The following is a 12,576-nucleotide window of genomic DNA, read 5'->3' as shown; positions in this document are numbered from 1 at the left end:
CTTCACCTGAAGTCGGTAAAATTCTGAAAGAGAAACATCAACATTACTCTATAGCTATTCTGATTAAACAGCTAATATGAATGAAGAATGGAGAGTATTAGTATTGGAGTTGTTGGGTTTTTTTTGACTAAGTGATATATAAATTATTTAAGAATCTAAATAAAAAAGCTATGTTATATTTGTGAGGCCTGAATCCAACAATAGAGAGTAACTGATAGAGAGAAATATGTAAATGAGAGATGTGTTTGTAGTTTCACATATGTTCTTGGTATCAATCTAGGAACATGAAGCATTACAAATGTAAATTGGAATCCCCATGTATGTCCACAACCTACCTAACCCCTAAAACACACTCCCTTGTGAGATCTTTTGCTGGTGTCAACTGGACACAGCTCTGAGAATAGGCCCAAATTACAAGGTGAGATGACCACCTCTGTCAGCAAGATCTACAGGGACAGCAAGGTAAAAGGTAAAGGTACCCCTGCCCGTACGGGCCAGTCTTGACAGACTCTGGGGTTGTGCGCCCATCTCACTTAAGAGGCCAGGGGCCAGCGCTGTCCGAAGACACTTCCGGGTCACGTGGCCAGCGTGACAAAGCTGCATCTGGCGAGCCAGAGCTGCACACGGAAACGCCGTTTACCTTCCCGCTGGTAAGCGGTCCCTATTTATCTACTTGCACCCGGAGGTGCTTTCGAACTGCTAGGTTGGCAGGCGCTGGGACCGAGCAGCGGGAGCGCACCCCGCCGCAGGGATTCGAACCGCCGACCTTTCGATCGGCAAGTCCTAGGCGCTGAGGCTTTAACCCACAGCGCCACCTGTGTCCCCACAGGGACAGCAAACCCTAATGTAAATCTTTATACCCCACTTGCTCCTGTTGTAGATCTTCACCAACTACTTCTTCTCTGTCAGGGAGTGGGAAGCCATTTTGCGGCTTGCATCAGGTGCCAAAATGTCTCCAGCCAGATCTGCTCCCAAGAAGATAGTGATTGATCCATAGTTTAATTATCTAACCATGGACCAGAGCAACTGCTGCAGCTGCATGGGCATAGGTCTAATTGATGGACCCAGAACCAGAAATTATATGCCTGAAGGGATTGCAGTTCTTAATGATATTTCTGGGCTTCACACAGACAGGCAATTCCATCCCTACCAAGCCCCTAGGTACACAAGAAGTTGTGTGGAAGGTTGCTGGGCTTACGGTAAGAGTACCAGAAGTGGGGGTGTATAAGTTATGTAATGAAAAGGGCTGCTGATGTATAGGTGGGCTTCCACAAAGGTGTGAGTCTTTATGTACATGACAAAGTGCAGTCCAGGAAGGTTATCTTAAAGAGAGTCCTCCTGAATGGATTTCCTACCTTAAGGAAGGAAATCTTGTTTCCTGGCTAGTCAGGACACCCAACATGACCAGCTATTGTTCTACTCATCCCACATTTAGGTATATATATTTGACTGAGGAATACTCTCTCCATAGGTTCGGACAAAGTCTCAAGTTCTGAAATCTGGATTTAGTGATGTTTCCACTGCTAATATATTTCATTATCACCATCACTGCAACTCAGCATTTTCAGTCATTTAATTATTAACTTTCTAGAGAGGGTTGGAAAAGAAATAGGCAAAGGGGGTGATTACCCAGGATACACTGCAGGTTAGGCCAACTTCTTAAAAGGTAAAGGGGACCCTGACCATTAGGTCCAGTCGTGACTGACTCTGGGGTTGCGGTGCTTATCTCGCTTTATTGGCCGAGGGAGCCGGCGTACAGCTTCTGGGTCATGTGGCCAGCATAATTAAGCCGCTTCTGGCGAACCAGAGCAGCGCACGGAAACGCCGTTTACCTTCCCGCCAGAGCGCTACCTATTTATCTACTTGCACTTTGATGTGCTTTCGAACTGCTAGGTTGGCAGGAGCAGGGACCGAGCAACGGGAGCTCACCCCGTCGCGGAGACTGGAACCGCTGACCTTCTGATCGGCAAGTCCTAGGCTCAGTGGTTTAACCCACAGCGCCACCCGCATCCAACTTCTTATCCAGTTACAAACACAAAATGTAGGTCAAGCATAATAGACCTACATAACAGAGGTGTTAATGAATAGGGTCTGTGTGAAGGAATGAAACTATGGATGCTATGCAACATCAAATGACTCAACGCCTGCTTCTGCTGTTCCTAAAGTCATGGTCTGTGAAAGGCTCCTGGGGCTGAAGGGTGGGGCAAGGCAGGTGGGGAAAGCCATTGCCTGATAGTCAGCAGAAAGTCTTTTTCCCCTCACCCCTCATTTCTCCTTCCTCTGCTTCTCCTGCACACCATGGGTACCCTCCTATGGGAAGCTGCAGAGGGAGGAGAAGGAAGGGAAGCTAGATTATACTTAACCAATTCACTACTGCATTTAGTTCCATATTGTCTACAATGATGGACAGCAGCTTTATAAGGTTTCAGAGTGGGGTCTCTTCCAGCAATACCTGGAGATGTTAGGTATTGAATGTCAGACCCTCTGCACATGAACCATATGTGGTACCACTGTGTAATAGCTCTTTTGCACTTTCTTCTCCACTCGTAGAAGTTTGTCCCATTTATAAATGGATGCAGTTGGATATCAGCCCTTTTTCATCTGTTTTGCTTTTCTGTTTTGCATTGTATAGTGACTGCTTTTTCCTTGAAGTTCATTTTACCATATATATTTTTGGGTTGGTGGGGATTCACAGAAGGGTCAAGGGTTCAATTAAAGAATGATGGACCCAGGTGCATTTTTTAGGAGGAGCTTCGACTTTGGCTCTTCACACCTCACTGCCAGCCCTGCGCCACTTTGCGAGGCTGGCATCTGATCTCAGTGATTTACCTAGCAAACTAGTAAAATCTTACTTTTCCTAACTGAGAATTGCCTGAGGCAACAAATGTTTACTTGACAGTTCTGCCAAAGATGATGCGCCATGGAGTCCATAAAAAATTGCAAGTGATTGTCTCACCTGCAATTATTAAAATTACAATAATTAAGTCACCTTGCCAATGCTCCAGAACGCAAATGTCGGGTAGGGCAGAATCAGCAAACAAGTCTGAAATGTTTATAGTCTCCCAGTGTTCCATAGACAGTTAGAATAATGCAGGAGAGAGAGGCCAGGCTCTGTGATTGTACAGGTCATATATCAAATCACATCATCTTATTTACCATTCAAGGCAGATATTTGCGACAGAGTTTAATGATAAGATGCATGCATGTCCCTTTAAGCACTGAACTGGCAGAGTCTGCTGCCTCCAAATCGATGCTGTTCAAATCAGGCTGATGATGATAATGATGATGATATTGTAGAGAGGCCAAGAAGAGTCCATGTGTAGAACCTTGCTGCTGCTGCTTCTCCTGCTCTTCCCCAACATGGTGTGCCGAGTGCATAGTGCTAATTTTACCACAGCCAGCCCTGTACCTATTCCACATGAGTGGTATGAGCCGGGTGACCCTGTCATAGGTGGCATAGCATCTCATATCCGCTACCTCTTCCCCACTGTTTTATTCAATAAACACCCCTCTGAAGTCTTGATTGACAGACCAATGTAAGTAAATAGTCCTTAATATTATTTTTTTCATTCTTTACATTTTTATATTTGACTGAAATATACTTTGTTTTGAATGAATAGTTTTAGAACTGTACTGATTTGATGGATGATATAAGAAATATCTGTGCATACAGGTTATGTCTGCACTGTCAGTTAGACATTAGGAATCCTTAAGATTTAGTGATCCAATTCTGCAAAGAGAAAATTGAGTAAGAATAGAACAGGGCGACATAAAAACCTAAGAAATGAAACAGTCAAATTTGCTTTTGTGACAAAAAATTTTCAGAGTGCCTAAAACAAAAATGAATTGTGAAGAGCTCCCAACATATTTTGCTAAGCTGGATGTATAGACAGTTAAATGATGAATGTAATTCAATCTGTAAAGTGATGTATGTTTGGGCAAAAATAATAATAATCCTTCTTTCTTTATAAGTCTGTGGTGTTTAAACTGGGGGTGTTTGCCCACAAATGAGATACTGGGACAGTAATGGATAGCTCATTGAAAATGACTCAGTGTATAGAAACTGTAGAAATGACAAATTCCATGCTAGGAATCCTCACTTAAGCCTTAAGGGACTGAAAACAAAACCACCCAATCATAATGCTATCATACTAATTATGGAATAGTGTGTACAGTCCTGGTCACCTCATCTAAAAAGATATATTGTACATCTGGAAAAGGTTCAGAAAAAGCCAAAATCTATGGTGTGACCACACTGGAATACTGTGTTCCAGTCACCTCATCTAAAAAGGGATACTGTACACATCATAATGCTATTATACTAATTATGGAATATTGTGTACAGTTCTGGTCATCTCTGAGGCAGAGAGCAGCACAACAGTTCATAAATGCTGCTCCAACTGTTAAGACTGTTCAGTTAACTGCCATAACTGTCAACTGTCATAACTTCCACAACTTGTATGACCTCACAGAGTTCTACAGCTCTTGAAATTAACCTTTTACATATGCATTTTGGATGCTAACATCCCACATTCTGAGGGGCAGAAGAAGCAGAGAGTACACTCGCTATCATTGCTAGCATACAAGTAGGCATACTTGGTAGAAATACATGTGAAACTCTCCATTGCTGTATCCTTATTCTATTGAAAACCTGATGATTTGCATTGAAAATGGCAACGGCCGTCAGCTTTATTATCATTTAATGCAAGTTTGCATTTCCAGAGAAAGCTACTGCCAAAGGGATATAGCAATAATTTCAAAAACTGTAGCATAGTCATATGACACAGCAGTTATTTCTAGATGAAGTGAAAGTCAAGAAAATTCCTGACCCATTCTGTATAGATCTATTCACAATCTATGTCTTTGAGAAATAAAATAAAAAAGATTTGGGCTAAAGAGCAATATTCTAACGGAACAAAACAAGGAACAAAACAAGACCCACCTTTCCTCTGAAAGTTCTCTCTCACAGTTGTAGATTTTGTGCACTATTTACTTTCCCCACATAATAATGCCACTTTATTCACAGCGTGTTATCAAAGTTCTACCAGCACATCCTTGCCCTGGTTTTTGCGATTGATGAGATCAATGGGAATCCCAAGGTCTTGCCCAATGTCACTCTTGGGTTCCACATCTATGACAGCTACTATCAATCTAAGATGACGTACCGCACCACTCTGGATCTGCTGTTTAACTCATATAGCTTTGTCCCCAACTACAAATGTGGCTCCCAGGAAAATGTAATAGGAGTCATTGGGGGACTGAGCTCTGAGGTCACCTTGTGCATGGCAGACATCTTGGGTCTTTACAAAATTCCTCAGGTAGGAATATTCTGGGTAAGAGAAAATTGAGATTTCACACTATAATTCACTCTTCAGCTCTCTTTCAGTAGGAGTCTATTGATTCGTAAATTTGGAGTGGCATAACAAGGACAACTGAAAGGGACTTAAATGTATGGGTTTGTTGTTGTTATAGCATGGGGGTCTCTAACAATGTGCATGAGAGGGGGTAGGTTACTAGGGATGTGTGATTAATGCATATAAGGGAAGATTAATTCAAAGGTGCCAGGTTGGTAAATGGGATATCCAGATGGAATCATATAAGATCCTGGGGAAAAATTATCAGTGGATCAAATAAGATCAGGACATGTTAACTAAAAATGCTCTCCATATGAAATAGGAAATTGAGCAAGATTGCTTGTGTATTTTTTATGTAAGAGGAAGTGGGTTCCCCCCAAAAAAATAACAACAACCCAACAACAGTAAATTTGAGATGTGTGGGATAAATAGGTTTGTTATGAATACTTCCATAAATTCCTTATGGTTTTCTTTTTTCTTTTTCAGATTTCATATGGTGCATTTGAAGCAGCCACAAATGATCAAATTAAATTCCCTTCTTTTTACCACATGGCTCCTAATGAAGCTCTTCAGTATCAAGGAATTATCCAGTTGCTTCTGCATTTTGGATGGAAATGGGTTGGGCTCATCACTCCTGCTAATGAAGCTGGAGAACGTTTCTTGAATACCATTGAACCAATGTTTTTCAAAAATGGGATCTGTTCAGCATTCACAGAAAGAGCTGAATACCATGTGCATGTCACTGGTAAGATAACTGATATGCTGAGAGAGACAAGGATTTTGTCCCCAGCTTTCATAACAAGCAAAGCAAATGCAGTTGTTGTATATGGAGAAAGTGCATCTATTACATGGTTGTCAACTGCTCTAAAGCTGATGAAGTTATCTGAGTTTATATTTTCCCAGTCCAAAAAGAACTTACGTGAAGGAAAAGTATGGATTACCACAGCTCAGATTGACTTCATTTTATATGAACTTCAGAAAGTTATTGATGTTAATATTCAAATGTTGCATGGTGCTATCTCTTTTGCAATTCATTCCAAGGAAGTTCGTGACTTCCGAGATTTTCTGCAACATGTAAATCCTTCCTGGGAAGAGGGAGATGATTTTATCTCAGGTTTCTGGGAACAAACATTTGATTGTTCACTTGCACACTCCACAAAGTCAACAAAGATAGCTAAGCCTTGTACCGGAGAGGAAATGTTGGTGAGCCTTCCTGCGCCATTTTTTGAAATGAGCATGACCAGCCACAGCTACAGTATCTATAATGCTGTCTCTGCTTTGGCACATGCCTTACATAGGCACTTGGATTCATCCAACCGCAGAAGAATGGAGGCTGCAGGCAGACAATCTCCTCAGAACATAGAGCCTTGGAAGGTAATGTTTGTGGTTACAAAAAGTTTGGTTTACAAAGTGTTCACTATTGTGCCCTGCCTTGATATTTTATGTGAGTTGGCATTTAGTTATAAATAAAACAATAAAAGGTATCCTGTTAAAAGAAACAAACAATGAAGATTTCTACTGCATTGCAGGCTATGCTTCTTATAGCAGAACATAAATTAAAGAGGGGGTTTGTCATAATGTTAACTTAAAAAACAACAACCCTCAGTTGTCATCTCCCCTCTCCTAGAACACGTTCCTCTTAGAGTTAGAGTATCTGCATGGAGAAACAATTGCACATATTTCAATATGTGACTGATTGGTCCCAATTATCCAAGAACATATAATAACATAATACTGATTAAAAAGTGAGATGGAAAAAGGGCATGAAAGAAGTCTTTTACTGTGACAATATGTAACCTTTCTTTCAAATGTTTTCAAAAATTATCAATCTGACTGTGTCGTGTATGGTATAAATTCCTTCATTTGCAGAAAACAAGAATGGTTCTGCCAATTCTACACTTTCATAAACTATACTTTGAATCAAAACTTTATAACCCCTAAGTATAAAGATCTTGAATACATCTAGGAAAGCTATTCAGCAATCTTAATCAGAATGCTATAATACTTTATAGACCTTTTGATTCTCTTTCCACCTAGCTTCACTCATTCCTTCAGAAGATCTCATTCAACAACTCTGTCGGTGATGAAATTACATTAAATGACCGTGGAGAATTAGCAGCTGGTTATGATATTACAAATTTGATCACTTTCCCAAATAGATCCTACATCAGGGTCAAAGTGGGAAGGCTGGATCCTCAGGCCCCTCCAGGCAAAGAGCTCACCATTAATGATGGACAAATTAAATGGCACAGGGACTTTACTCAGGTGAGGAAATTAATTTCTCAAATGCCAACATTTCAAATAAAATGGGAAGCAATGAAAACAAGGAGGCTTTTTTCACTTAGCAGTTAATTAAATGTGATGTTTCCTTGGAGAGGAAAGTAAGGTTTATGGAGAGGAAAATCATATATAGATGGATAGTATTTTGATGGAGAGAATCTATGTTTGAACAATTGGCTTTACTTGTGGGAACATGCTAGCATGTTAGTTTAAGAGATCCTACTTGTTGCCCAGCTGATGTTAATCACAATTTGCTTTGTATGTGATATTATATTGTATATTATATGAAAATTGCCGTTCTATATATTGTTTATTTGTAATCCACCAAGGAGTAGGCAATGTCCTTTAAGTAATACTGTAAGGTCTAACACTAAATAAACATATGAGCCACAATACGAAAAAGAGCAACATGCACAGAAGACATCTCACATTAAGGACCAATGGCTATCAGATACTGTTGTCAGCCAATCTTTTATGTGAAGTCCCAGAGGCAGATCTCTGGTTAGTGGAATCTGATACAATGCTAAGCTTTTTACACCATTGCTTGGGCTTAAAATCAACATTATAATCTTCTGGAGTTTGCATGATGCTATGTGCAGCAGGTATACATCTAGGCATAGATGTACCTAGTGCATCAACCTAAAAGGGGCATAAGCAGACCAGCCACAGAAGCCACTTGAGACCCTAGTGATCAGTTGGAATCTCAAGGTAGTTTCAGACTACAAATTTCTTCCTTCACAGTGAGTCCAATCCCTCCCAGAAGGCATGCCAATCCTTTTGAGAGACAGCATCCACTCACCCAATGCACTTAGGATTTATAAGGATTCAGCCACCATCCTGCCCAACACAACCTTCAGACAGCAGTGCAGCACCTTCACTGTTTCTCCTTATTCCAAGGGAATTCTAAGATACCGGTGTTCATCATCAGTATACATATGAACACTGTGCTCCAGATTCCTTGAAGATAGCCCCTAACTGTTTCATATAAATGTTGAATCACAAAGATGAAAGAACCTGAAACCTCATGGGGAATCACAGCCCCAAAACCATGGAACTACGCAAGATGCTCCTGGTAGAACATTCATGAAACAATTCTGCAAGTAGAAGCAGAACCTCTAAGTTATACTCAAATCAAATAATGCTTAACGGCTGCTTTTTATCCCATTTTATGTTCCACGTGCCCATATGGATCATAGTTTTCACGTTATTGGTCCTCCTATTGCTGATAGATCCCCTGATGTTAGATTAAATCCCATAAAACCTTTAAAAACAAAATTATTCCTATATATTTGGATAGGTGCCACCCCTGTCAGTATGTAATGACAAATGCCGTCCTGGTTACGGGAAGAAAAAGAAGGAGAGAAGTAAATTTTGTTGCTATGATTGTGAACCATGTCCCAGCGGGATGTACTCAAGTGAAAAGGGTGAGAAATGTCATCTTAAGATAGACCAAACTGCACAATTTATTTAGCCAACTCTGAGATCCTTAAAATATGTTGTGGTGTGGGGGTTAAATAATTTATTTCTGTATTGTTCTCATTGTTTACAATATAATCTTTTAAAAAATCCTGAAGAAAATATTTTTTCAGAAAGGAACGTAATACATTTTACATCCAAATTCTACTAAATTCTGATGGAATAGAAGTGATGGTCACTCCACGAAGAAGAAGGCAGTTTGGGGAGAGAGTAGATGTCTCATTCAGTGGACCTCTCTTGGCTCACAAGATTTCAGCTGTAATGTTGCTCTGTTTTCACTACAGAGCATTTTAAGAAAGCAGAGGAGGGTCACTAAAAGATAGAGATATCTTCTATGTAGAAATTCCAGATTTGATGCATGAGATCTATTTTTGAAATATCTTAGACGAAAGTCTTTGAGTTAGAAGATTGAAAGCTACCCTGGTAAAGAGCATTAGCTAGGTGGACTCATGATGACTAAAATTCTTAAGAATTGTCTTTGTAATTTCATTTTGTCTTTTCAGACATGGAAACATGTATCAGTTGCCCAGCAAATAAGTATCCAAACCAAGACCAGGATAATTGCATTCCTAAAATACCAAACTTTCTGGGCTTTGATGAAACTTTAGCCATCATTTCATCTTCCTCCGCACTATTGTTCTCTCTGATCACAGCTCTAGTGTTGGGCATCTTCATTAAACACCGGGACACTGCCATCGTCAAAGCCAACAATAGAAGCCTCACTTACATTCTCCTTGTGTCCCTCCTCTTGTGTTTCCTCTGCTCCTTGATGTTCATTGGAACACCTAAGCAGGCAATCTGCCCACTCCGACAAACAGGTTTTGGCATCGTCTTCTCTGTGGCCCTCTCTAGCATCTTGGCCAAAACCATATCAGTGGTTTTGGCATTCATGGCTACCAAGCCAGGATCCAGAATCAGGAAATGGATAGGCAAAAAACTGGCTTATTCCATTGTCCTCTCCGGCTCCATTGTTCAAGTAGGGCTCTGTGGTCTTTGGCTGGCAACTTTTCCCCCATTCCCAGATTTGGACATAAAATCAATGAGTGAAGAAATTATATTGTTATGTAATGAAGGGTCCGTCCACATGTTCTACTGTGTTTTAAGCTACATGGGCTTCCTGGCCACTGTCAGCTTCACTGTGGCTTTCCTAGCTAGGAAGTTACCAGACAGTTTCAACGAAGCCAAGTTCATCACCTTCAGCATGCTGGTCTTTTGCAGTGTTTGGATCTCCTTTATTCCAACCTACCTGAGCACCAGGGGAAAATACATGGTGGCTGTGGAGATCTTCTCCATCTTGGCTTCGAGTGCTGGATTACTGGCTTGCATCTTTTCCCCCAAATGCTACATTATTCTTGTGAGGCCTGAATTAAACACCAGAGAACATCTAATGCAAAGAAAGATATAAATAATATAAAAATTTGTAGTTCCATGATTGTTCTTAATTTTCAACACTGAAATGTCAAAAATGTGAATGAATGAGGACAATGTGACCAAATGAAACTATTTCATCTATCTTGTGCTCTGTTTCTGGGCTGCAAAATTGTTGCATGTTATTTTAAGAGGCAATTCAGACCAAATGAGGCAAATGTTCACATTACCTTCTGAACTTCAACTGAAGACAATGAAACTCTGAAATTGAAAAAGAAACATCAACATTATTCTATAGCTATTCTGATTAGACAGCTAATATGAATAGAGTTAAGTATTAGAGTTGTTTTTTACTAAATGATATATTAATTATTTAAGAAACTAAATAAAAAAGCTATGTTGTATTAGTGAGGCCTTAATTCAACAATAGAGAGCAACTGATAGAGAGAAATATGTAAATGACAGATGTGTTTGTAGTTTCACTTATGTTCTTGGTATCAGTTTAGGAACATGAGGTCAGACAAGTGTATATTGGAATCCCCATTTGTGTCTACAAACTAACTCACCCCTAAATATTACGGCTTGGTCTCTCCCTCAAACGCGAGACGACTCTGGCCGTTAATTATTTCAGATTTATTTCTACAATAACAAACTAGGACGGAGCTCCTCTACTCATCGTCCTCCCCAGAAGATGATGTTGCCCGGACTGATCTCCTCCCCCTTCCCAAGCACGGAAGCCCCCGCCTTCTCTTCCGGTATCTTTCGAGTGTCTCTGCCACTTTTGAAATCCTACGAGATTTGGCAGAGAGTGTTTCCTGCATTCCAACATCTTGCCCACTATCAAAGTTCTCACACATCTGTCCCTTTGGTCAGAGCTCAGATTACAGCTGCTCTCCCCTCCTCTCTGCTTTCTGCTGTTAACTGTCCTCTCCCTGTGCCTGCTTCTTCTCCTCCTGTCAGCATCTGAGCTTCACTGACACTAAAGCACACTGCCTTGTGAGCTATTATGCGGGAGTCAACTGGACACAGCTCTGAGAATAGGCCCAAATTATCTTATGCCCAGTAAAGAGCTCTCACAAACTGGACTGTTCCCCATGGAGCTGGTTTATTACAAAAGAATAAATGATCTTTTAACAATAGATTGATTAGCATAGTTCAAAATATATAGAACCATGGGTGCAATTAAAGTAATATCCTCATGCATTCAAACGCAAAGTAATAAGTTCCTACACTACAAGGGGAAGATAAAGGGATTGAGGATAACAGTGTGTTGTATGATTCCCAAGCAGGGTTGGCCCTCCCATGAGGAAAGGTGAGGCAACCATCGCTGGTGGTAAGATCCACAGGGCCAGCAGATCCCAATGTTGATTTTTATTCCCCACTTGTTCCTGATGGAGACATTGACTCATTCCTTCTTCCCTGGAGAGGATGGAGGTGCCATTTTGTGGCTTACCTCAGGCACCAAAGGGTTCTGGACCAGCTCTGCTCCCAAGAAGATAGTGATTGATGCAGAGTTTACCTGTACCTATCCAACCAATGACTAGAGCAACTGCTGCAGCTGTGTGGGCATAAGGATGTGCTGGACCCAGGATCCAGGATCCAGAATCCAGGAATTCTATGCCTGAAGCTATTGTAGTTCTGAATGATATATCTGGGCTTCACACTGACAGGCAACTTCACTAAAATCTAAACTGACTTTGATTTAACATCATCAAAGGCCATGTCATTCAATCCTCCACAAGTAGCATCTAATACAAAGAAAGTTATAAACAGAAGACTTTCTGGGTTCATACATGTTCTTTGTATTCTACATCAAAATATCAACATATGTAAATCAATTAGAAAATGTGGCCAAATGAAACTATTTCAGCAATTTAGGATTAAATGATGAACATCTTATTTATGTAATAAAAATCTTTTATTTCTGGGTTGCACAATGGTTGCCTCTTCTTTAAAGAAGCTGTTCGGACCAAATGTGAAAAACAGTTGAAAAGCGGATCCAAAGTTCAACTGAAGAAACTGAAACTTTGAGATGGAAACAGAAACTTATTATTTATTTTTATGAAGCTATATAGAGCTTGTTGTTTGCCAGGCCACT

General features: G+C 40.4%; 2 protein-coding genes across 2 annotated transcripts in view; both read left to right on the top strand.

Moving 5' to 3' along the window:
* The first annotated feature begins 1,999 nt into the window (after positions 1-1,999).
* LOC309354929 (vomeronasal type-2 receptor 26-like) lies at positions 2,000-10,710 on the top strand. Its single transcript, XM_081885232.1, has 5 exons — positions 2,000-3,536; positions 5,027-5,333; positions 5,841-6,728; positions 8,932-9,058; positions 9,614-10,710. The coding sequence occupies exons 1-5, from the start codon at positions 3,316-3,318 to the stop codon at positions 10,513-10,515; spliced, it is 2,445 nt and encodes an 814-aa protein (XP_081741358.1). The 5' UTR covers positions 2,000-3,315; the 3' UTR covers positions 10,516-10,710.
* LOC309354932 (vomeronasal type-2 receptor 26-like) overlaps positions 4,541-12,576 on the top strand; it is a 40,372-nt gene continuing 32,336 nt past the window's right edge. Inside the window, exon 1 of the mRNA XM_081885238.1 lies at positions 4,541-4,586. The gene's annotated coding sequence lies outside the window, so the exon portion shown is untranslated. The remainder of the gene's footprint in view (positions 4,587-12,576) is intronic.

This window comes from Podarcis melisellensis, assembly GCF_964234715.1.
Source record: "Podarcis melisellensis genome assembly, chromosome: 13".
In the NCBI taxonomy this organism is placed as follows: domain Eukaryota; kingdom Metazoa; phylum Chordata; class Lepidosauria; order Squamata; family Lacertidae; genus Podarcis; species Podarcis melisellensis.
Note: the sequence above shows the minus strand (reverse complement) of the source record. Positions and strands in the feature narration are given on the sequence as shown.